The sequence below is a fragment of the Lissotriton helveticus genome, chromosome 3_1 (genome assembly GCF_964261635.1).
Source record: "Lissotriton helveticus chromosome 3_1, aLisHel1.1, whole genome shotgun sequence".
Classification (NCBI taxonomy): Eukaryota; Metazoa; Chordata; class Amphibia; order Caudata; family Salamandridae; genus Lissotriton; species Lissotriton helveticus.
The window spans coordinates 1,876,713,737-1,876,741,166 of record NC_136061.1 but is presented as its reverse complement, the minus strand read 5'-3'; the positions used below and the strand labels follow the sequence as shown (position 1 = coordinate 1,876,741,166).

Genomic DNA, 27,430 nt, shown 5'->3' with positions numbered 1-27,430 from the left:
CACTGAGGCAAGACCTGAGCAACGGAATCCCATACTGCGTGGATGATGACGCCTGGCAACGTTTTTATCCACCGGCGCCCCGGGGCGGCCGCAACCAAGTGCCCAAGAGGACTTCGGTAAGAGCCTTATTGAAAGGGAGCAGTGGCTACGACGATGCAAACGCCATCTGGAGAACCTCTGTAAGGAGGTTGGTTTTGAGGGACACTGTAGGGGGGTCGAGATTGAAAGCCTCCGCAGCCCGACGAAGCACCACTGTGTAGGAAGCACCCTCTTCTATAGTCGGCAGAGGAGAGGCAAACCCCGGGTCAGAAGAAACAGAGTTCGCCCGCGTCTTCCAGGTCATCCACCCAATCTTGCTTGGAGTCACATTGCCGGGCAAGAGGGTCCTCAGACTAGTCCCAGTCAATGGCACCCAGTGCTGCGCCGGGGGTGGAGCCGAGGGTGGCGTCGGGGCCGGACGCGCTGCACCTTGTGGCACCGGGCTGGTGCCAGCAGCATAGGATCCTCTGGCGCCGGGCCGGAGCCGCCGGGCCAGCAGGATCTGGACAAGGGACCGCGGGAGCCCGGGGCCTAAAACAGCGGTCCATGGCAGCAAGAAAGTCATGTATCTGTTCGGGAGTCGCCGACGGACCTGGGTATGACGGATAGGCTGCGGGACTCCTAGGCTCCAGAGGAGCCACACCCCTCTTTTATGGTGTCGCTTACTGGAACCCGAAGGCAGAAAAGTGACTAAGGTACATGCTCAATCTGGATCTAAGCTTGCTGGCGCCGTAAAAGAAATAACTGACGTCAGCGCGCATGGTGGCGCCTAAGTACTCTCCGTGATGTCATCTCGGCGCTTACGACGCCAGTGACAGTCACGGAGCCGCAGAATGCCACCTACTGACGCGCAGGGGTACTGCTAAGCAAAACTTTCCGGATCCAGTCTGACGCCTGGGGATATTCTAAGGTAAGGAATCGATCACAAACGTGTCTTTTTCAGATATGGTAATTTAGAATCTTTGCTATGATCGGTTGTGGTCTGGCTCCTGGGGGCGGCTTCTGCATGAGGGCTCTGTGTGCCCGTTCAATAACAAAACAGAAAGACATCGATTCCGGGGGAAGCCAACTGACTAGCCACTTGGTCAAGAACTGTTCCATGTCTCCTCCCTCACATCCCTCCAGGAATCCCACCAAGCGCAGATTACTCCGCCGTGCCCTCTCATCTGCATCCTCGACGTGGGAAGCCAGGCCTCTGGTGATGGTTTCAAGTGTCACCACCTTCTTTTTCAATGTGGTAACCGAGTCCTCCATCTCTGAGACTCTAGTCTCAGCCACCGTGATGCGTTTTGTTGCGTTCCATAAATCCTGCCGGAGGAGTAATACTTCGGAGCCCACTTCCCGGATTTGTTTCCAAAGCTTTTCTGGATTGCGTAATTTCTGTTTTAAGTGCTTCGGGACCCCACCCTGAGTGCCCCCTTGGTCAGCCGCGGCGGCTCCTGGCCCAGTGTAGAGGTCCAACGTGCTCTGTTTGGCCGAGCCCCCTGTCTGCTGGTCTCATCATGATGGCAACAGGGCTCCAAAACAGTGAATATTACCGGCAAGACCGGCCCTCACACGGGGTGCCCAGCCCAAATATAACAGTCAAGTCCAAGGCTCACAGGATCGCCACTTGGGCATTTGCACTCAATGTAGGCTGGGTCTGATATGGCGATTCCTGAGGAGGTAGGACACGGGTGAAGATCTCCCACCCACAAGCTGCATCGAGCGCTCGCCTGGTCACCTCGCAGGCAGTTAAACCTCCCCCCCCCCCCCATGGGTGTCCCCCATCTCCACAAGCCTGGAAAGGCACCCCCGGTCCAGACAGAGTCGCTCAGGCGTTTTCAGTAACACGTCTCAAAAAGACTCCTCTAATGGCTGCATTCACATGCAATTGAGGGCAATCACGGGCTACTTCGGCCTACCCGGCCGCCGCCGCCACTCTCCTCAGCCCCGACTCCAATGGCCCGCAGGGCCCGTGCAGGTCACCGCCAGGCTCCCGATATCCAATATGTGTGTCCCAGCAATCAGAATCGGTCACAAACCAGCTGGCTCGTGAAGTCCCAACACGGGCACCACTCGATCCCAAGGATGCCACAAGTAATGACTCGGGGTAACACTCCCGCCCCCAACAAGCAAAAACATACTCCCCTTGCAGCTCGATCCGGCCATCCAAGTTCAGCAGGGGAACACAGGGGGGGAGGCAATGGCAGCACCAGGAAGGCCCGGCTAAGCCAGGAGTACAAGAGTCACTGAGTGCGCACAAGGCGACTGGCCAACTAACTCACGCAGCCCGAATCAACCGCCTAAGATCCACAGGGAGATACAGAAGGGGAAAGAAGGGGGGCACACCAAGTCATCCTAAACACCCCTAGTTCTGATCTTACCGCTGGCCCCCACCTCCTATAATCTCAGGCCTCCATGGGGCGACAAAACATGGGGCGAGTCCACAGGGCCCAGATTACAACACCCTCCTGCAAAGCCGGCCCATGCCGCCAGAAACGCCGCTCCATCTGCCCCTTCACGGTGTGGCCCGATTCGGCCACCGAAAGATGAAGGCGCAAAGAGGGAAGGAAGCCAGCAACCACACCCAGGAGAACCAGGCCCAACAAGGGGCCTCAAACTCCCCGCATCCTCTAGGCAATGGACCGGACTCCTTGTACGACCGCCGAAACCCGGCGCGTTGGAAGGAGGGGCCCAGCTCACTTACCTGGACCATCGCCTCCGCTCCACAGAGGCATCACCGGCACGCACCCCAGCCCTCAAAGCCAGCAGCAGATCCTCAGGCACTCCTCACGCGAGGCAAGGCCATGCCTCAACTCTAGCCGCGTTCATGGATGGCGGCCGCCCAAGCTGCTCCGCTTCAATCTCGCCAGCCGGGCCTCCAGGCCACGCACTTTAGGGGAAAGCCCCTCAAAGCTGCTCGGAACCGGCCGGTGTTGTCTTCGCCGTCCTTCCTACTCGTTCTTCGCACCCTCCGAGGTTTTCTACTGATGAAAAGCCGACGAGGCAGGACAATTTAGGATAATGAAGACAGGATCAGCAGACCTCGCCTAAAGCTTGACCGCCATGCTGGCTCGCTAGGCCACCCCCTGGATCTGCTACATTTCCTACTATTTTGTAAATGTTATGAAGTCCCTCGGAACACCTTTATCGCCCCGATTTTAAAGTGGTAGAATTTTATACAAGCCCGTCCGGCTCTCATTTATTTACAGATGTTTCACAAAGAACGCATTTTTTTTGTGTTTCCTGAAATCTGCTGTGAAGGTCAGTCCTCCTCACCTTCCTCTGGCTGCCACTCAGGGCGATATGGAATACCAGTGGAGAACAGTGGTATAAAAGTACCAGTCAGCGCCGGTACCAGCGTCGGTCGGTGCCAGTAGTGGCGGTGGTAGAAGCTGATCTGGCTCTGTGTCCATATCAAGGAGGGAGCCGAGGTCGACGCCGGTCAGGGACACAACCAGCTTCGTTGTCACAGTTATCGGTGCCAGAGGTGTGGTGAGGTTACCGGCACCGAACCAGATCCAGGCCCGGATCCTTGGGGGCCCTACGGAGCCAGGCTGTAGCCGCCGGCATCAAAGGCCTAGAGCTCCCAACGAGTGCGCAGGGCCCAAAGGCGGAGTTGGGCTGACCAAGGACAGAGTGGAGAGCTTGGTAAAACTGACGAAGCTGGGCAGGGGACGCACTGTCTCCCGGGAAGGGAGGAAAGCTCTTGAACCGTCACAGTAGGCTCCGCGGGCGGAGGCGTAGGACAACGACCTTCCGCATTCCGTTGGCCAACGGACAGGGAGAGCGCGAAGAGTGGCTGTGTTTCTTCGCCTTCTTTTTGTGCTTCGACTTACCCGAAGACTAGGAGTGATGGTGATGGCTCCGTGACCAGTCCCGCGACCTCCCTGTCGACCGGGACCTCGAGCGTCACGGAGCTGACTGCCAGGCCTCCAGAAGCTTCCGCGACCGCTCGTACAAAGACTTTGGGTTCATGGCCAGACAGTCTGAGCACGACTTCAGGTCGTGGTCATGCCCCAGGCACCAGAGGCACATGAGGTGTGGGTCCGTGACAGACATCATTTTGTGACAGGAGTCACAAGGCTTGAAGCCGGTCCGTCGAGGACCAGGAGTTGGACGACTTGAAAAAAGAAGTCGACAAAAGTAAAAAAAACTCTAGGCAAAAAATGACTAAGGGTACCGCTCTCCCGAATCTGCGCTGGCTGGCGTGGAAAAAGAAAGAACTAACTTCAGTGCGCAGGGGCGGCGTCTAAGATACCGCAACGTCATTCCGGCGATCACGACAATGATGAACGCAGTGTCGACCGACGCAACCTACCGACACGCAGGGGTATTGCTGAAGAAACATTTTCTGTATCCAGACAGACGCCTGGGGGTAATTCTAAGGTAAGAAATCTATAACTAATAGTCTCTTTCACATTAAAAGCTTTACACGTGTTCCTTGGTGTAAGCCATTCTGCTCAGAGCAACAGCTACCGATGGTTGAGTTTGAGGGTTGAACAAACAGTCTATTAGTCCTAAAGGGGTTGGTAAGTATTACACAGTGAGGTCACACAACCACACCATATAAAACACCCCATTTCCTCAATAATTTCAAGGAGCATTCCTGGACAATTTGAATAAATTCCCAATAGTAACCATTCAATCGAAGTTCTATTACAAATGCATTTCTTTCTCCACAGAGAATGTTTTCTAGGAGAAACCCCTTCAGCAACCACCCATTTTGAGGTAGGTTATTTGATTCTCAATTCTTCCCTGAAAATGGTTTTACGTGCGCCCTTGACAGGAGTACTTCTCAAACTGCTTCCAGGAAAGGAATATCCGGAGAAAAATATATGAATATGCACAAGCTTTTAAGTCTAACAGCATGAATAAACTTTCCAAGGCATCCACATACTGGAATGCCGGCACCCTCCTTCTAGGAGTATTCATCAAACACTCCATCAGGACTTTGTATAGCGCGGCTACTTACCCATGAGCGTCTCAAGGAGGGGTTGAGTTCTGCTGATCCATCTGGGTGAGGTTCAGTCAAAGAGCCAGGTCTTAAAATCCTTCCTGAATTGAGTTAGAGGTGAGGATTGCCAGAGGTGGAGGGACAGGTTGTTCCAGGTCTTGGCAGCAAGGTAGGAGAAGGATCTTCCTCCGGTTCTGGTCTAGTGAGTCTGTAGGGGGTGGCCAGGCGGTGTTTGCCAAAAGCGAAGTGGTCTGGTGCGTACGTGGAATGAGTCAGTAGTTCAAATTTGCTGATCCTACGTTGTGGAGCGCTTGGTAGGCATGTGTGAGGAGCTTGAAGGAGATTCTCTTGTTGTCTGGATGGCAGTGGAGTTGTCGAAGGTGTTCTGTGATGCTGGCAGGGGATGTCGAGGATCAGTTTGGGTGCGATGTTTTGAAAGTTCTGTAGTTTTATGAGCAGTTTCTGGGTGACGCTGGCATAGAGTGCGTTGCCATAGTCTAGTCTGCAGGCAATGAGTGTTTGGGTGACCGTCTTTCTGGATTCTATGGTGATCCATCTGAATGTCTTTTGAAGCAGGCGGAGTGTGTGGAAGCAGGATGAGGATAAGGCGTTGATCTGATGGTTCATTGTGAGCATGGAGACCAGTATGATGCCACTGTTACATGCATGGCCCATGATGTGGGAGTGGTTCCCAGTGCAGGGTCTTGGGTGTCAAAGCTGTCGTAGATTTGCCTGATCTTGAGGTGGAAGAAGGTGCTGAGTGTGTTGCAGAGGTCTTCGGAGGGTGGGACATCTGTGGTCTCGCTGTTTGGTCTGGCGAACTTCTTAACGATGGCGAAGAGTTTTTTGCGGTTGTGTGCACTGGTGTACATTCAGTTTTGGAGGACCATTTTCTTTGTGATTTTGACGAGGTGGTGGTGTGTTGACAAGGGTTTTGAAGGTTAAGTGAGTGAGTTTTGTTGTTCCTCCATCTCTTCGAGTCGTCTGCAGGTGTGTCTTGACTAGTGGAGGGCGAGAGTGAACCAGCTGGCTTTCTTGGTGTGTTGCTTGCCTGGTGCCTTCTTGAGGGGTGCCAGAGTGTCAGCACAGTTGTAGATTCATCGGTGGAGGTTGCGTGTTGATGTATTAGTGTCTGTTGAATTTGGCAGTGTGGTAGTGCTGAGGAAGGTGATGAGAAGTTCTTTGGTGGCCTTGTTCCAGCTACGAAGGGGGGGGGGGGGATGGGCGGTGAGGCCTGTGGAGTACAGTGGGAGGGGTAAGGCGAAGTGAACAAAATGGTGGTAGGTCCAGAGGAGTTTGTGATGTGGATGCCAGTGGGAACATCACCTACAGAGAAGACTGGGTCGAGCATGTGTCCAGGCTGCTTGGGTTGGAGCGGTGACTAGCTGCTTGAGTCCGATGCTTGCAAGGTTCTCCAAAAGGGATGCAGTTTTCTGGTCACTGGGGCGGAGTAGGATGTAATTGGTGGACGCAAGAGCATCATGCGTAATATTACAATATAGAGTTACAAATCCCATGAGTGGATCATTTTAGGATTGCAAATTAATGTTTCGAAATTTTAAAAGTGAATGTACTCTTGTAGGTCAACCCCATATATGCATAGAAATTGAACTTACCAGCACAAATGGCCTTGTGAATTAGGTCAGTGCCCTTTCAGAGCTTTTACTTTAATAGATGTGATAGGCGCTAGAGTTCTGCCAGCAGGAGGCTATTTTTTTTTAATGCATTTTAATCATCGGTGAAAAAAAGAACATGCAATGTTCAAAAGATAAGATATCTCTAGATAAAAAAGTGTAACTTATTTTACCTTTGCTCCTGACTGTCAGCATTACACTGTGCAGTAGAAGGATTAAGCACAGCAACATCCGAGTTCTCCACCACCACATATTTACAAACATCTTGAGAGGTAGACAATTTTCCATCTTCACTGGAAAAAAACAAAAACAAACAAGCTTTTTTTAATTAGCTGATTTGGTAGGATGAAAGAGGTGATATGGAGAGTTTGAAGGGCTTTTTGGAGGGTGCAAGTAGGGAAGGGCAGAAATGCAACATGCTGATGGATTGCATGAAATAGAAAACTGGTTTGGAAATCAAGCATGTGTCAGGTGAAAGCATCCACCTAGGAAAAACAATAAGCCAGAACATCCAGAGAAGGAATTAACAGTGAAAATAAACAATGCTTGATGGCCACATATAACTGCGAGCAAGGTGCTGAAAATGCATTGAGGATTTGGAGTGATTATGTGGAGCCTCATTAAAATGCTCCCTGTACATACCGATAGGATTTCAACACTCTGAAGCCAACAGTTCGCAATAAAAAAGAAACGTAGATATATTTTAAGAAAAACTAATTCTACTCACAAATTAGAAATATCAATACAATAGTTAAGAGTTGCATACATTTTTATCCCACTTAATTCCTTCCCTCCCAATGATTGTTTTGTAAACTGTGTACTGAAAGATATTAAACATCAATCTAGATAACAATACTGACAATTAGCTCCATAATGATTTTTCATAGCCCAAAATGCAGTGTTGCAAGAATACCATACAGCTCTCAAGGAAGAACCTCAATTTGATGATACACTCATCACTATTACCTTGGCTTTTGGGGAAGTGTGTAAAGAGGAGACCATCAGAAGCATGAGGGCTTTTGTATCCATGGAGAGCGAATGGTCGTATGAAGCAAACCAAAAGCTTTCCCTTTTGTAAAGTGCAAGTACACACACACTTCTATATCAAATTCAAGCACATATACATACAACTTATCCATAGGTTGGCATGCACACCCAGACTAAGAAACAGCGAACCCCCAGACCTACTGGCACCTCTTTGCCCAGACCCCTGGCAGAAACGAGCCTCAATTGTTCAAAGTATGAATGAGCTTCAGTAACAGCAGGCAGTACATACACCAATAGCTCATAGCCAATAACGAGACCAGGCTGTACATACATAAATAGTCCCTAGCCAATAAGGAGAATAACTGGGCCCCACGCAGTGATAACCCGTAATAGACCCATATGATCACTAATGTTGTCAAACCTTTCAGATAAAATCTACAGGGTAGTTTTATTACTTTGCTGCATATACCATACTAAGTGTCATATGAACATTAAATCACAAAGATTTACACTGTTACTTTTAAATGTGTGTTCGGACAACACAAGTAAGTGCCAGACATGTGTTGCCCGTTGATAGCCAAACATCAAAAGCCTAACAGCCATCAAACAGTAGAGCATAAATGGTGTACTCCCTATGAGTAGATTTGACCCATAACATAGGTTCAAAAAGCTGTACATGCGACAAAAGACAACTTACTTACCTTCGGTATTGCCTCTTCTGGTAGAAACAGACCTTAGCCGCAGATAGAATTCTATCCAGGCGCAAGACTGGATCTGGAGACATTTTCCACAGCACGTCCGTGTGTCAGAAGAGGACACTGCGCAACTCTGTATTGACATAGTTACGCGATGTGACGTTGAGGCAGTCCTTATAACCCCATCGCCAATGTGCTGAAGTCTGTTTCTTCAATGACTATTTTCCATGCTCAAACAGTTTAACCACATATAGAAACTGCCTATTGAACCAGTATGCGAAAATAAACACCTTTGTGTCAAATAAGCCCGAAATTCCAAATTCAATATGGGAATGTTGTTAAACGAATTAATGCTGACCAAAGAGGACTCAGTCTCAACAATGACCGCGGTCTTAATTCAGTATGTGTAATCTCATAACAAAATAACCCTGTCTCTACCAGATAAGGCGTTACCGAAAGTAAGTAACTTGTCCATTTGATAAATCATCTAGCCACAGATTCCATACTTCAGAATCATATACCAAAGCATACCATCCATATCATACCATCTATAACAAGAGAAAAACACCATACTTTCCTAATAATGTAGGTGAGCAATACAATGCTTTATGATTTAAAAAACTTGTGGAAGAACCACAGATAAGTAAAATCACAAAAAGCATAGGAAAAAAATTATCCATGTTAGCATGAAAACTGTGGTAAAAGCTAACCAACAAGATGAATAGAAAACTATTCACTCCCTTAAGGTAAACTGATCCCAGGCATGTTCACCCCTTAAGCACTTAGGAAGGGACTGCAGTAAGAAAGGTCATAAAGACAAAAAGCATGAGAGAACGTTTCCCATGACTGTGGAACAATTGACCAAATTACTCTATAATATAACGTGTTTGTTATTTGTGAAATGCAGATCAACAGGTCATGCCATGGAGCAATACCTCTGTGCCATACAAAGTTCTCTCCCAGCCACATCTACGGTGTGAAAGAACAGAGAGAAAGAGATCCATTATTCGTGGTAAAGCATAACGAAGCATAATGAAGACTATAAGACAACGTAACGTAAAATGTGCAATTTTAATGCATACGCTCACCACAAGGGGTATCTTGGCTTCGAAGAACAGATGTCTTGGCGTCTTAGAACAGAGGTGGATTGTAACCCACTCAATGGTACTCATTTATCAACATCAGAAGGATGAAAGGCTGAATGAGTCCGCCGAAATATGAATCTGTGACCATAAGGTTAAACATACGCCCCTAGAGTGGACGCCTAGCCCACTAGACTTGAATTAATAAGTAGGGGCATAGAACCAGTGGTATCCTTAGGAAATTGGAATAGGGACAAACAAATACCTCTAGGTTATCTCAAAGATATATGTAAGAAACTGGCTATATATATACTGCACCAAAGTGAGGTACAGTGTGTATAGAGTCCAAGGGTTGCCAGAGGTTAAAGTTAGATTGAACCTTACACTCTAAAGTGGTAGCTTGGTCGAGCAGTAAGGCAGTATCAGAGGACAGTTTTAAGATTTTTAATGTACACGCTCAGTCAACAAATGAATACACACGTAAGAACTGAACTCTAGGCCAATTGTTTTTGTATAAAAAATATACTGTTTTATTTCTAGAACCAAACAAGACTGGTACAGGTAAGCATATAAATACTTTTCAGCTACAAGATGCTGTTGTTGAATACTTTCAAAATACAGTAGGACTTTGTACCAATTTGAGTTTACAGGCAATGCAATGCACAAACTTAGTAGACTCGGGACAAAGGAATCAATAGGCTTTTTCAGTAACAATGGAATTAATTACTTTTCAGATTACTTTTACTAACAGTGCTGGATCCTAGATTCTATATAACAAAAGATATGCCAAAACTGATAATTAAATCCCAAAACACTAGTTGTAAACCAGATCAGAAAAACTATTCCAAACTGGGTTAGGCTATTGTTTGTTATACTTCTCAAATTATCTTGAATAAACTGCTATTAAGTAGCCTAACCCAGTTTGGAATAGTTTTTCTGATCTGGTTGACAACTAGTATTTTGGGATTTAATTATCAGTTTTGGCATATCTTTTGTTATATAGTTCTAGGTGCTCAGCCTAACTGATTAGAGCCAGCACTTCTTTGTTATTAGGATCCTAGATTCAGCACCGGGGCATTTCCTGAAAACAGTTGAGTAAATGCGTTTTAGTTAGAGGTACGATTTTTAAAGAATATTCTTGTATTTCAAAAGTTGACACTTGGAAACTTTTTCTCATACACCACCAATGTTATCCTATGGAAGGCAATTCAATTCACAAGTAAGTTACTTTAACATTACTTTTCTTATTCAGTGCTGGATACCTAGATTAAGCACTGGGATATTTCCTGAAAACAGTTGAGAAAATGCGTTTTGGATATTTGTGTGATTTTTAAGGAATATTCCTAGTTTTCAAGAGTCGACACTTTGAAACTTTTCTGGGAGAAAAAGTGTCAAAGTTATTCTATGAGGAAAAACAGGTATCTGTTTCAAGGTAAGTAATCAGTGTTTTGAGTTAGGGTTCTGGGGTTAGACACAGGGGTCTCCCAGAGTCAGTGATGTATGGTTGTTGCACCCTCAGCAGCACTCGGGCGGAGTGGTGCAAAGTGTTGAGTCCTAATGTTATCCTATGGAGGATAGGGGGATTCCGGTTGGTGGCTGCTGGCAAACAGGCCACGGGGTTGTGGGAGCAAAGCTCTTAGGGTTAAGCGCAGTAAAGTTAGGGACCAAATTAGCACAAAAGGGGCACCCTCAGCGGCACTAGGGCGGCCGGGTGCAGGGTGCTGTTTTGAGGTCGGGTGCCCTGTTGATTTCAATGGAGATTCTCCGGGACAGAGAAACGCTGCAGGCTCGGGGACGAGGATCTTCCTGGAGTGACCACCACTTCGAGGAGAAAGTTGGGATGTTGAGGGTTGGGTAGGCACCGCTGGGTTGGGCACACAAGGCCGTGGGGCGTCGGGTGCAGGGATGCCTTGGGACATTGGAGTTTCTTACCCGCTCTGGTCGCTGTAGGGGGGGTCCTCTGCATTGAGGCTGCAGGCGTCGCCAGGAGGCTTGAGGCAGGTCAGGGGTCCCCGGATCTTGGGTCATGATCGCCGGGGGGACCTCCTCGTGATATTGTTCCACTCAAGTTCGAGCCAGGTTCAGCGGGTGCAGAGTGGGCTGGACTCGCGGTTCCTGGCTGGCACCAGAAGAAAACAAGTTACTTACCTGTAACTTGAGTTCCCCAGTATTGGTAACTTTCATAGATTCCCATGGTTTTGTATCATTCCCCGTCGTCGGAATGGGAGTCTCGGTAACAAAAATAGCATAGCAGTAGGTACAAAAGAGAAAGAAAAAGGCCTAGGCCTCATTCCCTTTTGCAGCATATCACCCTCTTTTTGTAAAACAGACCAAACTTAGGCATCAGCCAATCAGAAGAGCCTCACCCCATAGAACTCTCCTGAAGGAACCTCAGATTTTCGTAGCCGTTGTGTAACAGTCACCATATCTGCTGTAGGCTGAGCTTTCCCCGGAGAGGTGGGTGGGCGCATGGGAATCTATGAAAGTTACCAATACTGGGGAACTAAAGTTACAGGTAAGTAACTTTTTTCTTGCCCCAGTATTGGAACTTTCATAGATTCCCATGCTTTTGTATCAGAGTAGCAAGCAGTTAGCAATAAAAAACACATTTTGTGTCATAAATACATAGCAATAGCCAACATGACAAAGATACAAAATGTGCAAAATCACAGAAGGTGGGATAGAAAGGAAAGCTCACCAATTATTGGAAGAGGTTCCTCGGGACAGCCAGGCCCACTGCCGCATGCTCTTGCTGTAAGGATTCCAAGCAGTAATGCTTAGTAAAGGTGTGGACGCTGCTCCAGGTAGCAGCTCTGCAAATATCCTTAATCTGCACCCCCGCGAAGAGGGCTGTTGAAGAAGCCACTGATCTTGTGGAATGTGCCCGAACTCTGCCAGTCAGTGGTTTACCTGCAGCAATATGGCAATGTAGAATGGCACTCTTAATCCATCTTGCAATCCCCTGTTTTGACAGCAGGAGACCTTTGCTCGGACCACCAAAAGCAACAAACAATTGGGAGGATTTTCGAAATCCTTTGGTACGATCCAAATAGAATTTTAAACATCGTTGTACACCCAGAGAATGCAGCGACTTCTCCGCTGGTGTAGCCGGGTGAGGAAAGAACGCCTTTAGAATAACCGGCTCGTTCAAGTGGAAGTCCGAGGGAACTTTGGGTATGAACCTTGGGTTAGTTCTCAAGATAACTGTGTTCCTTTTAGATTGTAGGAAAGGCTCCTGGATTGGGAGAGCCTGCAATTCTCCAATACGCCTTGCCGATGTGAGGCAAGAAGGAGAGCCAATTTGCATGAAAGCAACTTCATGTCTGAACGATGAATTGGTTCAAATGGGCTTTTCATGAGTTGAGTGAGGACTAGATTCAGGTGCCAAGAAGGAGGCAGAGGCCTCACTGGTGGATAGACCTGGAACAATCCTTTTAGAAATTGTTTAACAATCCTGGAAGACCATAACGAAGGTCCAGACTCAGACCGTCGGTATCTTGAAATGGCTGCCAAATGAACCTTTATAGAAGAATGGGCCAGCCCCGACTTAGCCAGGGACAAGAGATAAGGCAGAAGCTGATGAGGCTTTGAAATGAAGGGGTCAACTTCCTCTCTCCTGCACCAAATACAAAATCTCTTCCATTTGAAGCGGTAAGTCCTGTTTGTGGAAGGAGCGGTCGCCTGGGAGAGGACTTCTTTAATTTCGTTTGAGATGGGGAGATTCATAAATTCTCGCTGCTCAGGAGCCATGCTGTCAGGTGTAATGACTGTGGATCTCGATGCCAAACCTGTCCTTCGGACATTGTGAGGAGATCTGGAATAGTCCTCAAAGGGAGAGGAGGAGCTAGCGACAACAGATGGAGCTCCGTGTACCAGAACTGTCTAGGCCAAGCAGGGGCTATCAAGATCATCCTGCATGGTTCCACTTTGATCTCCCTGATAAGCCTCGGGATCAGTGGGATGGGGGAAAGGCGTAGGCAAATGTCCTTGACCAGGCTATCTTAAGCGCATTCCCCAATGATCCTCGGTGGTGAAGCCTGCTTGCATAAGACCGGCATTTTTGTTGGTCGGTGTGGCAAAGAGATCTATTGCTGGTCTGCCCCACTGGCTGAAGACCTCTTCTTGAACTCGCTGGTTCAACTCCCACTCGTGACTGACCGAGGATAACCTGCTCAGCCTATCGGTGTTCTCGTTTAGAACTCCTGGCAAGTGTTCTGCCTTTAGCGACATCCCGTGAAGGATCGTCCATTCCCAGATCTCTTGAGCTTCCTGCGACAACGGAAGAGACCTGGTTCCTCCTTCCTTGTTCACGTAATGCATGGGCGTGGTGTTATCCGTCAAGATGAGCACTTGTGAACCTCCTAGGCGCGGGAGAAAGGCTTGTAGAGTCAGTTTTATTGCTCTTAGTTCCAAGAGATTGATGTGGAGCAGTCGATCGTGAGGAGACCAATGGCCACTGGCATGTAGGTCTTGCATCACTGCTCCCCAACTCTCCAATGACGCGTCCGTTGTCACTACTTGAGAAGATGGATCGCTTACGAAGGATAGACCTTGGGACAAGTTTCTCTGGTCTGTTAACCATAGGGCCGCTCTTCTCATCGCCGGAGGGACGGTCAACCCTGTCGTCGAATGATCCGTGAATCTGTTGCCATTGGATGTCCAGTTGTTCCTGCAGAGGACGCATTCGAAGTCTGCAGTAAGGAATCAGAGGTATGCATGATGAAATTACCCCCAACAGAGATTTGTAGCTGCGTACTGAAAGACACCTTTTTCGTAAGTCCCGAGCCATGGTCTGCAGTTTTTCCCACCTCTCTAGGGTTGGGAAAGCCTTTGAGAGTTTTGAATGCAGGATGGCTCCCAGGAAACGTGCCCTTCTGGACGAAACCAGAGATGATTTGTCTTTGTTTAAAGTGAGTCCCAGATTACGAAACAGGTTTGTACAAGCCTGAACAGCGTCCCGCGCTGCTTCCCTGGACGGGGCCTTCAGCAACCAGTCGTCCAGGTAGAGGAAGACTTGAAAATTATTCCTTCCCAGGAATGCCGCTACTGGCGCCAGCACCTTTGTGAAGATCCTCGGGGCTGAGCGAAGACCAAAGGGTAAAACCCTGAATTGAAAGTGGCTCTTGGCTACTGTGAATCGTAGAAACCTTCTGTGTGCTGGGTGAATTGGTACATGAAAGCACACATCCTCGAGATCGAGCGTGGCCATGAAATCCCCCGGATTGATCAGCTGCAAGATGTCTTGAAGAGAGACCATCCGGAAAGACCGGGAGATGAGATAGGTGTTGAGCTCCCTGAGATCTAAAATGGGGCGCCATTTCTCTAGCATCTTCTTTACCAGGAAGAACATGGAATAGAATCCCTGTCCTCTTTGGTCGGAGGGAACCGGCTCTATAGCCCCCTTCAGGAGCATTTGATCAACTTCGAGCCGCAGGTGTTTCGATGGAATGGCTGCAGGGGGCTTGGGTGGTGGGATTTGAGTAAATCCCAAGTTATGGCCCTTTCGAATAATGTTGAGCACCCGATGTTATCTTGGACCAATTCTGAAGGTATTGGGATACCCTGCCTCCAACTGACTACTTCTTGGATAAGGGTACAGTAGAAGAGCCAAGAGGCCGCTATTGTCACTTGGACGTATCACGTCCCTGGCGAGCCTGTTTCCCTTTGTTGTAAGGCCTGGAGTTATTGGAGGATTGGCCCTGCCTTTGTTGGTAAGGCTGGCGGTATTGTTGGGAACCTGAGCCGTAGGATGAGTATCTCTGTTGTTGATTAGATCCTCTGTAGTTAGTACCTCTGCCTCTGGACCCTTTAAAAGGAGTTTTGCGGTACTGAAGCATACCCAAAGATCTGGCAGTCTCAGTGTCTTTTGATGTCTTGGAGAGTGTCGTCAATCAATGTCCCGAATAGTGCTTCTCCATCAAAAGGAAGATCTAAGACTTTATTTTGGATCTCGGGTCGAAACCAGGTCGCCTTCAGCCACCCCTGGCGACAGAGGACCGCAGCTCCAGCCAACGAACCAAACGCCGTCGTGGCAATGTCCATGGCACAGGCAATGATCTCCATTGAAGTCGCCTCTCCTTCTTGTAAGACCTTTTTTGCCTCTGCTTTCGATTCTGGAGGAAGCTGATCAAGGAACAGTGCGACATCACACCAAAGCTGGCGGTCATATCTACCCAATATTGCCAGGGCATTAGCTGCCCGCACCAGGAGACTCGCTATTGAAGAGAATCTCTTCCCAGCATGGTCCAATCGCCTTCCTTCCTTGTCTGGAGGAGTTGTTAAAGGAGCAGAAGGGTTGTGGGATTTTCTCTGTGGCGCTTGAGAAATGACCGAGTCCGGTCTTGGGTGGCACGTTAAGGCAGCTGGACCATCCTCAGGCGCTTTGTACTTTTTATCCAGACGCGGTAGTACAGGGACCACCGTAGCTGGGTTTTTCATAGCCTTAAGGCGTTCCTTTCACATATGTTGCACTATTGGTATTGACCTTGTCGTCTTCCGATACGGTTCCTTGAAATCATACAAGAAACATTCGGTGGCCACCGCAGGCATTGCCAACTTGAACCTGCCAGCTGCTCTTTCCATCAGCTGATGAAAACCTCCTACATCTGCTGGCGGGGAATCCACCGGATCCGGACATGGAGATGGAGGGCCGGAATGATGTAATCATCCCATTCAGTAGCTTGATCAGTTCCATTATCGGAATCATGATCCTCATCCGAGGAATAATAATAGCTGTCTGCTGGTCTGGAAGACTCTTGTGGAATTGATGCCTGTGGCTAAGGGGACACCTGAGCAGGCAATTCAGGAACAGCCGCTGAGGCAGGAGCCGAGACCGGTGCGGCTTGCGCAACTGGAGCCGGAACAGTCCCTGCAGCCTTAGATTTGTAATCCTGCAGCATCTTATGCAGGTCCTGCAGGAAAGAAGATGGTACCGAAACCATGTCTTGACCTGAATAATGCTGTGATTGGGCAGCCTGATGACGATAACCATCTTCTTGGTCATACCCTCCTTCAGAGTCCATCTCCTGACACTTGACCAGAAGTTGAGAGGGACTGTTAGCGTAGCCATATGCCATATGAGTCCTGATCATCCTCATCTGACTCCTCCTCATCAAATAGCAGAGCTGGTGGCAAGGGGGTTACTCTCCTAAGAGATGTCATCTCCGGTGTAATTCTTGTCAAAGAAATAGTGATTCTTTTCTCCGATGCCAAGATAGTCGACGATGGTACTGTGAATGCAGTCGTCGTCGAATCCGCCGACGGAACATGCCTCGTCGATGCTTGAACACTCGACGACGAGATAGGCGTCGATGTCGTCGATATTGAGACTGTCAACATTCCAGCTGTCGTCGTCAATGTCGTCGTCGTCGAGGCCCTCGTCGAGGACACTATCGCCGTCTGCTTCGTCGCCGTCAACATAGTCGTCGACGTTGCTGTCGTCCTCGACCCTTTCGTCGACGATGCGGTAGTCGGTGACCTTCTCGTCGACGCTATTGTAGGTGTTATTGACACTTCCATCCTCGTTGACAATCCCTTCGTCGTCGAGTGTTCCGTCGACGAGCTCGTCGACGGAACCAGTCTCAGTTTTGGCTTCAATTTCTTCGTCAACGGAACCTCCGTCGACGACGCCTTCATCGTCGATGACTTGGAACTTCTGTCAGAAGATTGGGAAGAGGGTTTCTTGAAGGCTGGATCAGTCTTCAAACCCTTAGAAGGCGTAGATGGTCCTACCCTCTCCTTTTCAGTATGGTGAGGAGATTCGCCCGGACCTTGGCTCTCAGACTCTCTGGGGGTCTTTTTTGAGGCCTTAGAAGGATGTTCCACAGAAGGAGAAGGGGAACCCCTACCCCCTTTGACTAAATCTTCTAGATGACACAGCTGACGATGAATCCTCACTGTCACTGGAAACTGCGTGTTTCCTTTCCTTCTGTTTTAGGAGCCAGGTCAGAAGTCTACCAGCATGCTCCTGCAGGGCCTTGGTAGAAAAAGTGTGGCAGATCTTGCAGTCCTCTGCCTTATGATCCAGATAGAGGCAATAAATACAATCCTTATGTTTATCCTCCACAAACAACTTTTTCTTGCCACAGGTGGTACATGGTTTGAAAAGGGCCTTCTTGTCAGACATCCTTGTACAATCCTGAAGAGAAATCCTGTAGAAAACTTCTGAAAAAAGATGAAATGAGCAGAGCTCAAAGGAGACTCCCTAAGCACAACGTGCGGTAGAAAATCTGAGGCTCTGAGGTTCCTTTAGGAGGGTTCTATGGGATGAGGCTCTTCTGATTGGCTGATGCCCAAGTTTGGTCTCTTTTACAAAAAGAGGGTGATATGCTACAAAAGGGAATAAGGCCTTGGCCTTTTTCTTTCTCTTTTGTACCTACTGCTATGTTATTTTTGTTACCGAGACTCACATTCCGACGACGGGGAATGGTACAAAAGCATGGGAATCTATGAAAGTTCCAATACTGGGGCAAGCTGCAGTTCAAACACGTCCGGTGTTCACGGGAGAAACAGCGTACAAAGTGAAAGTAGGCAGGTCCTGTGGGGTTTTTGAGGTTGCTGGCTGCTGGACACGCCGGGGTTTTGCAGGAGCAGGTTTGAGGGGAGACAGGCCTGTAGGGCTGGGGTCAAGTCAGTGGGCGTCATCCTCTTGTTAGCTCTGTACGGCTTCCCATCCTTCCCTTTTTTTTTGAGGGTGCTGGATCTGAGGAAGGAAGGTTCAGGGTGCCACTAATTACTAATTTTATGGGCGTTACAGGTAGGTTGAGGGCAGGGACCAATGGGTCCCTTCCCTGGGGTGGGTACACCCCCTATTCTGCCACTCTCTAGTGGGAGGGGGGCAGGAGTCTTCCCTTGGTTGGCTGGGTCCCCCCATCCTCAAGATGGCAGGGACTCGGGGTTGTGCTTCACCTTGCCTCCCCCACCTTATGGGTGGAGTTTGGTAAAGGTGGGCACACCTCTCTTCCACACTTGTTTTTCCTGCCGGTTCTCCCGCCCAAAGTGGGGGTAGAACCAGTGGGGACCAGTTGCTGAAAGTAGCAAATGGTCTGGAGAGGCTCACAAAGGCTTTGAAGCTTTTCCTTCGTGAACCCTGCCCATCCTGGAGGAGGAGGCTTGGCACCTGGTCCCTGGATGTGCATTGTTTCAGGGCCCCGGAGAGCAGCAAGCTCTCGACCCAGGGGTCCAGAAACATGTCTGGTGGTGACAGCCTAGGCAGCCACTCAGTCAGGTAGAGTTTCAGGGGGCATCTCTAAGATGCTCTCTGTTGCACATTTTACATTAAATCCCACACTGGCATCAGTGTGGGTTTAATGTGCTGAGAAGTTGGATACCAAACTTCCCAGTCTTCAGTGTAGCCATTATGGTGCTGTGGAGTTCGAAATGAAAATCTCCCAGCACCATATACTCTTAATGGCAGCACTGCACTTACAGTGCCCAGGATTGTACTTGGGCACAGTAGGGGTACAGGGCTCATGCACTTGTACCCTCACCACTGGCATAGGCCACCCAGCAAGAGGGGTGACTGATGTATGCCAGGGCAGTGGCTTGTGGGCATGGCACACAGGGATGTGTGCCATGTTGACTCTTCACTTTGTTCTGCACCAAGACATGCACCCTGCAAATGCAGTGTGTGAGTGTCAAGGTACAGGGCCTCTGAGGGTGGCTCAATAAGTGCTGCAGCCTGTAGGAAGGTGGATACCTGACTATGGTTACCCCAGATTGTTTGCCTTGTGTTTAGCTGGTTTTCGACTTAGCCTGGGTCCCTGATTAGCAGGATCCCAGGCCAACTATCTGCTCTCACTGTAAAATGGACTCCATGTACTTTAGGTACATCCACAATTGGGAATTGGTTCACCTTGTCAGCCCCTGTAGAAGTGTACCCTAGGTACTCAGGGCATAGGTGTAACCAAGGCCTACAAGGGGCTGCAGCATGTATTATGCCACCCCTGGCTGGCCACTCAAACTGACAACTGGCTGATCACTCAGCTGGGGCAAGGCCGTATAATCACCCCTTGCTTAGGTATAGTATTCCTATATCTACCCTTATATATAGACACACAGTAACCTATAAGTCACTCCTATGGCAGGCCTTAACAATCCTGGAGGCAGAGTGCTTGGTTGTGTGTGAGATGGTGCTCTAGCATGAGTTGAGCCTGTCTGCAGCTTTCGGAACCATGTCCTTATAGCTGTTCTATGATATCGCCATACCATATACACTTAAGTGCATTATGATCCTCGCGGTTAGATGCTAACTTTGGTTTGGCTTTATCTAAACATGTCGTGTAAGGTGTCATACGCTTTGGAATACTATCCCCTCGCCAATTCTGGCGACGGGGGTAGCATTCCACCCTTCTAGAGGGAGAAGACATGTTAGTGCTGACTATCCTGGCTAAAGTTAACCAGAGCCCCAGTGTCACAAAATTGACGCTGCTGCCACAGACACAAGTCTGACCTCCTGCTGCTGGGAGTCCTTCCAGTCACAGAGGTTTGGACAATAGGTTTCCTGCCTGGAGAGGTGCGAGCACCACCCCAGACAGGACTTTGTGTATTGGGACAGGGAGGGCTGAATAGAATGAGACACTGCCTGGGGCACACTAGGTGCTCCTTGCATACCCCAGTTCAAACCGGTTGCTGGGGCACTCCAGCCCCAGCTCTGGCGCGAAACTGGACAAAGGAAAGGGGATGTAACCACCCCCCTTCCAGGTCCCACCCATAGGAGGGACCTAGAAAGTAATCCAGCCCCTTTTAGTTGTATAAAGGTAGGAGCTGAGCCCCAGGACTTTAGATTTGATCCTGAACTGAAACTTGAAAGAAACTCTGGACCTTCGACATTCTGCTGAAGCTGAAGACTGAAGAATCTCCCTTGTGGCCAAGGAGTGACCACCCTGGGCAACCAGGCACCATCAAGCAAATCAACGGCTTGCTTTGTCGACGCTCCTGCCGGGACCAGAGTACAAAGCCTGACAAGACCCAGACTTCCAGACCTCTCTGACCCTCTCTTCACGTCTGCAGCATAGCTGAGATCCGTGGAGGTGACGAGACACGTGGGACCGGACATCTTGAAAAGTCTGCGACTTGCTAACTGTGCAGCTCTTGAGGTATTCTCACAGCTGTGCACTGGGGATTGAGAAGCCCCGAATCCGTGCTCCACCTGCACCGAAGATCAGCCCTCCACGAGTCCTGCGTGGGGCCCTTCTGCTTGTGTTCTGCTCGACGCGTTGTCCGGTTGCTGGCCCGTTGGCTACCGACAATCCTTTTGAATCAACTGGCTGGTCTGGTTGCTCCAGACAGGCCCTTGCCTCCCTGCAAAGGTGAGGCACCTCAGACCTTGCTGGTCTGCATCAGAAGCCTTCTTTGAATTGTGCGTGGGTTGCCTTTGCCAAGGTTTGTTGACTCCAATCCGGCAGTCGACCCCTCCATCTGCGAGAACCTTCGTGGGCCAGCTCCTCTCCAGCATCTGGTCATTCTCGACGCCTCCTGGTCCGCGTGGCTGAAGAGACAAGCTTCAGGACAGCACCTGATTGCTCCCCGACGTCGTTCGGTTCCTTCCCGGTTCCATCCGGTCACTGGCTAGTGACCCAGACACTGTCCCCTCGGCTTTCAGGTCTTCTTCATCCTCTATCCACCCTTGGATCCACCCGGAAATCTTCCTCCTGGTCGCCTGCAGCATCTTTCCTCCAGGTCTCCATAGGCTTCAACGGCGAAACCCGACACATCTTCACACCTATGCACCCGCTTCCTGTGGGCAAGGTAACGCGGGTGCTTCGGTGCTCCCAAGGGTATTGACTATCCAAGTGTCTAGGTTTTTAGTTGTGTCCTCCTAGCTAAACCGGAAGTGTCCTAAATCCTTTTTCTAAACTCTAAGTCCCCATTGACTTTACATTGACTCTTGCGTGTGGGTAAAGACTCTTCACGCGCCGCCTGTGGGCCTCCTACATCTAAACTAAGGTTCAGATAGTGTAGCCCCAGCGATTCCCTAGGCCCTAGGCCTTTCCTTTTCTCGTGACGTGGTACTTATACCACTTTCCTAATATATGGTTTGCTTCGCCCCTAGGGCCTAACCGTAAATTGTGCAACTTAACGTATTCTGACTAAGTATCTTGTTATGTGCTTTGGCCTCTGTTCTCATAAAGAGTTCAGAGGAGTGTGTTAGTAAATAAATACATATATATTTTATATATATATCCTGTGTGGTGTCCTTTCATTTGGTATTCAAGGGGTTACATATGGTAAAACAGCTGGCTTTACACGCCCTCAAGAGTCTTTTAGCCTAAGACTGTTCTGTCCACGCTACCACTAGGAGAGATGGTCTATAAGGTTGACTTACAACCATCACCATAAGGGTTGTTTGGACTGGTGCAAGGTGTTCACTAGAATAGTGAACATCATATACCAGGCTAACTTCTCACACAGCCCTTGGAGGTCTTCGATGGTCACAGTGCCCTGGGTACCTGTGGTACCATTTACTAGGGGCTCACATGTGGCCAGAGATGTCAATTTGGTTAGTTTTGGGTAAAGAACACAGGCCCTGGGAGCCTGATTGGCAGGGACCAAGGGCACACCAAGAAAAAGTGCATCAGTAGTCTGACAAAAAGTGGGTGGGGTTACTGCAACAGAAACCCACTTTCCTACACTATGGGAGTAAAATAAGGAACTGCCTATGTACCAACAAGAAACAGTATAACACATAGATCAAACTAAAAACAAGTATTCAATCAGACGAGTCTGACATAACAGTATGGAAACCATAATGAGCATCCTATGACATAGGAAAGCAACAGCCAGCCATCCAACACCCTGGTGTAATGCAATAGCCTGAGACCGCATCAGCAAGCAATAGAGTATAATGCTGAATAAGATAAAAAGTATAAAAAGGAGGGGACATGGCCGAGTAACTCGCATTGTCTAATCCGATAAAAATCCTGCCTTTCTATGGAATCAATGTTATACCCTGGGCGACGGATGAAAGGGAGTGAAACCTCCTGAGAGTATTGCCCAAATTTTAGCCCGAACACCTGTGGAGAAGGAGGCAATTGCTGCGGGACCAGGCCGATTGGCGCCTTGCAATAAGGCGCCCTGCTCAGCTTGAGTGACCCACCCCCTCCCCAAGTCATGCCTACAGCTGCACTGATCCAGAGAGCTTTGGAGTCTAGTGGGCGGGATGGTGAGGTGGAATACAGGACAGCAGGCGAGCCGGCCTACAATACCTGGGCCCGATATAGCTGATAGCCGCTTGTCACGGAACTACACACATCTGAAGTGGTGCGAGGCTGCGGGGGCTCTCATGAACTGTGGGCTTACTGACGAACTAGGCCCTGAGGGGAGACACCCTTCATTATTGTGGAATGTGGAGGGTCGGGACCACGGAGCTGGGCCTTGGGACGACCTGTCGGGGTGGTGGAAGCAGAGGGAAAGATCGACCTCTGAGCAAGAGGAACAATGGGGACAAGGGCCTGGGCTAGGTCAAGGTGCCAGTGGTCCTTGAAACCGGGCAACTGATGCTGGAGCGACAACCTCCTCTTCCAACCGTAAAGATACACTGAGAAACACGTGGGCATTGACGGCGGTGTGCCTCGAAAAGACGTGGTGAAAGGTACAAAACGGGGACAAGAATTGGCTATTGCGGAGCAACATTTCTAAAACTGCACACAACAGGGGCACTGCAGGGGGAAACGCCAGGCTGCAGAGGATGGCTTGAGCTGGCAGTGTGGGAGGAGAAGGTTGGTCACTACCCATAAGAAAGCTGCCGGATCGCTTCCCTTTGTCCGACCACCGCTTTATCACAACATTGATCTTGGGTCGCCTCCCCCGTGTTTCTGAGTTTGCGCCGCTCTGGGGAAACCTCGGCCTGTATTATACAGTGACACTATGTCCTCACTAAGGGGAATTAATCTCCCCGCTCCTCCCCGCCTGGGCCCTGGGGGTTGGTTTTCCTTTGCTGCTATTCCCAGGACCTGCCAAACATTACTGCCGGACACTTTCCCCGCAGAGCCTGGTGCCTGCCTCTGTACCCCTCCCGCCGCCGCAACCGACATCTACAGCGGCCGCCGAGCGGAGGGGGGCTCTGGACCACGTTTCCCGCCCTGCACAGCGGCGGGAGACGCAACGAAGATCGCGCCAGGTGGCGCATAAAGGTCGCGTCACCCGCGCATCGCGGGAGTGCCCGGGGCTAAGCCCGGGCAAAGGGCGGGCCTTCTACGGCCCTCCGAGGCCAGAAGAGGCTGGGCTGGGCCACCCCCCTAATTTCATTCTTTCACCGAAGTAGGTACTCATACATCGCTACTAACTTTTGCATGTACTGATCTCCCCTTATTCTATGTGAGTGGACTATTTCTAGAACCAGCTACGTTTAGATATTTTCCGAGTGCCATCTATATTGTTCTGTCTCGACGTAGCATGAGGAAGGGTCCCAAAACCGTTAGGATGCCTACCCTACGGTCGAATACCAAACAAAAGGTGGTTACCCCTCAACCGGTTCCCACTCTTACAGCAATTGATATCATGCTGCAACAGACCATAGGGGCGGTATCCACTGCAATAGCCAACACAGAAAGGAGGATGTCTCTACCACCGACAACACTTGTGCGTGATTCCCAAGATGCAGTAGATGATCCCTCGGTAACAACCATAGACGCTACTGATGAGCTAGATCTAAGTCTCGGTGTTACTTCCTCCTTTGCTGAGCTCCCGTGTGCTCAGCCCCCCACTGATGTAATAGGGGATGTAGAAAAAACCAGGCCCAATTCATGTTCTTCACGGGATGGCGGAAAGATGAACCCAAGTAATATAGTGTTAGAAAAAGGTAGTGTAGCTAGTGCACATAAGAAGAAAAAAAAGGCCCAACACAACACGCTAAATCATAACTTAGTGGCCACAATCACCAATTCTTCACCAGGGATACCTTGCTGGGTAGCAAATATGGTAGCTGACCTCAAGGCAGACCTCGAAGATACGATTATTGCCCACATCAAGCCACTTATGTCAAAAATTGACAGATTGACATCCCTAATAAATACCAAAGGGACGGGTTCCAACAGGCAAGTGGGAAATTAGGGCATACTATCTAAAGGGGGGTTAAAAGGGGAAACTACCAGCAATCCACCAAAAGCCAATCCTATACACTCCAACCTGTCTCCAACTAATAAATCTAAGGAAGCTATGCAACATCCGGTCCTGACTGGGAAGAAAGCCCCTGCAGCCTCGAATCCTAGTGTTGCTAGTACCATTCTGCAGGCCCAACAGAAGACAGGAAATGGAAACCCCCCAGTCTCAGTAGATAAAACTGGCCAAAACTTTAAAAAAAAAGTACAAGCACAGCCACTCCCCAAATAAAAAACCAAGAGGAAAAGGCAAGGCTGGCACGCTTTAAGACAATCAACCTGCCGCCTGAAGCCTTGCCCTTCGTGGTTGTACTGACAGGAGTGCCACCCATGAAGGAGGGAAAAAAGGAAACCCAAATTGAGCTAAGAAATAAATGCGCTCAATGGCTACAGTTAAATAGACCCCTACCTCCAAATATTTCTGGGGAAATACTCACGGTCAGAAGAGGGGAATGGATAGGCAGAAACATTAAAACAATAGCAGGGGACATCATAACTATCAACTTTAGAGACACAGCGGCAGTGAACTATATATGTAATGCACCTCCTAGTGGAACTAATACACAAATCCACCCTTTGCATCTTTCATACTTCTACCCGTCCATACTCCAAAGGCAAATCCAGAGAAATAGAATACCTATAAGCAGGGCCTATCAACAAGTACCCCAGCAGACCTTCCAGCAATGGCAATCACCCTGGCAAGGCACCCTTGAGTTTGATCCTTTTATATCTCAGTTTGCACACTGGAATAGGTTCTGTGCTCTAGACGAGGTGGACTGACTCACATTTGAGGAAACTAACACCCCGTTATTGGACACGAAACAGGGGGAGGAAGGGTACAGGATGAAGGCAACTTCAATCTTGTGCCCCTACCCTGCCTCTGCTCCAGTGTCCAGTAAAATCCAGTCAACACCTTTAACTGCATCCTTGCCCTTAGTTGATTGTCTGGGCCCCCAAAATAATAATGGTTATGACCCCAAAGGTTCGCTAAAGATTCTTAGCTGGAATCTAGCAGGTATTCATAGGAAACTGGGCTCACCAGAGTGGAATGATCTAGTGGAGGCGCACAAAATCGGTTTGTTCCAGGAGACCTGGCGCCTAGAACCACTCCATCGTGTGGGATATGTCACATACTTTGTGCCTGCAGAAAAAGCCAAAAACGGGAAGGGACATCCTTCGGGGGGCCTGCTCATCTGGGTAAGCATTTCCCTTAATTGCCGCACAACACCTAAGCAGATTATTAGTCCAGATATCCTAGGAATTTCCTTGAGAGGTTCCTGTAGGGGGTTAACCCTCGCTTTGTATAATGTTTATGTTAGAGGTACCAAAGATGGGTCTATGTCCCCGATAGTAACTACTCTTGAAGCGGAACTTAGATAAAATGTTGAGGGTGCTCAAATTCTAGTTGCGGGAGATTTTAATTGTACTTATGAGCCACTCCCTACGGATGACATCATGGACCTAGGTGAGGATGACGTTAGATGGGGTATTCCAGCCCTATCCATTCCCCCGATTAAAAAATGGACTCATAGTGCAATCCAGTGAAATGCTCTGACACTGGAGTTTGGCCTAAGAGCCACAAATGGCCGCACAACTTCAGACCGTTTAGGTGCTGCCACATTCAACAGAGTTAATTATACCTCAAGGATTGATTATATTCTGTTGGATTTTAAACTTTGGGGATTAGTGCAGGATATGGCAGTTCTACCTACTGTGGAAAGCGATCATAATTCGCTTTCTTTATCCCTAATAAATCCCTGGCTCAATAAATCAGCTGTATTGCCCCCTAAACAAATTCATAAAATCTCTGTCTCCTCCTGTGGAAGACGCCTGAAGTGGAATAAAATTTCTACTGATGAAGCTAAACTTGCTATTATTAACGAACTACTCATGGCCTCACAAACGGAACTGGATACTATCAATCCGGCTTAGTTAACTGGAAGGGCAACACCCATCTTTGAGGCAACGCTCAGGTCTATAGGGGACGTATTCCTGAAAAAGGGGTGTGCGGGGAGGAACATGGTACCCCGGAATCCTAGGGGTAAGCATGACTGGTACACATCTTCATGTAGGCATGCAAAGTCTCTTTTGATCAAGGCTGTTAAAGGCAAATCTCAAACTTTGATACAGGAAGCCAGGAAAGAGCACAAGCGAATACTGGCATGTGCAAAAAAAGAGTGGGAAGAAGAGTACTGGCGTACTCTAAAAGAGGCTAGCACAAAAAAAGACCCAAAGTGTTTCTGGGACACAATTAGAGCCAGAAATAGACCAGACAGCGACCTCATGACATGCAATATTACTAGCCAAGCGTGGGTTAACCATTTCTCTAAACTATACACTCGCCAATCAGGTCATAATACCATAGACACACCCAATGACGATCAGGGATGGGAGACGGCCCCAATTATGACCCAAATGAACTGGGAGGTTCATTTTGTAGATTCAGACTTCTCAATAAAAGAAGTAGAGTATGCCATTAGTACCATCATGCCCCAAAAGGCGGCTGGTCGTATGGCATTCCCGGGGACCTGCTGCGGTCAGACATCCCGAAATGGGGGAAATTTATCCATTGCCTGCTTATTGCCATCTGCAGGGGTGCACCGATTCCCACATCTTGGAAAGGGGCGGAGGTCGTCCCTATTTTTAAAAAAGGTGCTAGGGACGACCCGTCCAACTATAGACCTATAAGCTTGTTGGACATTAGCCAAAAAGTAGTCGGCAAGGTTCTGCTGGTTAGAATATTGGAATGGATTAATGATAATATCCTCTCTGACTACCAGGCAGGATTCAGAGCAGGCACTGGCACAATAGAACAAGCCTTCAGATTGATGCTGGTGTACTGGAAGGTGGTGGTTATAGGCAAAGGCAGTCTTTATCTCGCATTTATCGATTTAAAGACTGCCTTTGACCTTGTACCCAGGGAGACCCTTTGGAGAGTCCTTGCTGATATGGGGAT

The 27,430-nt window shown here is 48.9% G+C and overlaps 1 protein-coding gene across 10 annotated transcripts in view; it reads right to left on the bottom strand.

Annotated features, from left to right (window-relative positions):
* PPP6R3 (protein phosphatase 6 regulatory subunit 3) overlaps nucleotides 1–27,430 on the bottom strand; it is a 1,896,334-nt gene that overhangs the window by 46,727 nt on the left and 1,822,177 nt on the right. For all 10 annotated transcript variants that reach the window (XM_078682862.1, XM_078682861.1, XM_078682859.1 and 7 more), the window contains one exon: nucleotides 6,786–6,905. In XM_078682862.1, the coding sequence (XP_078538988.1) occupies nucleotides 6,786–6,905 (120 nt within the window). The remainder of the gene's footprint in view (nucleotides 1–6,785; nucleotides 6,906–27,430) is intronic.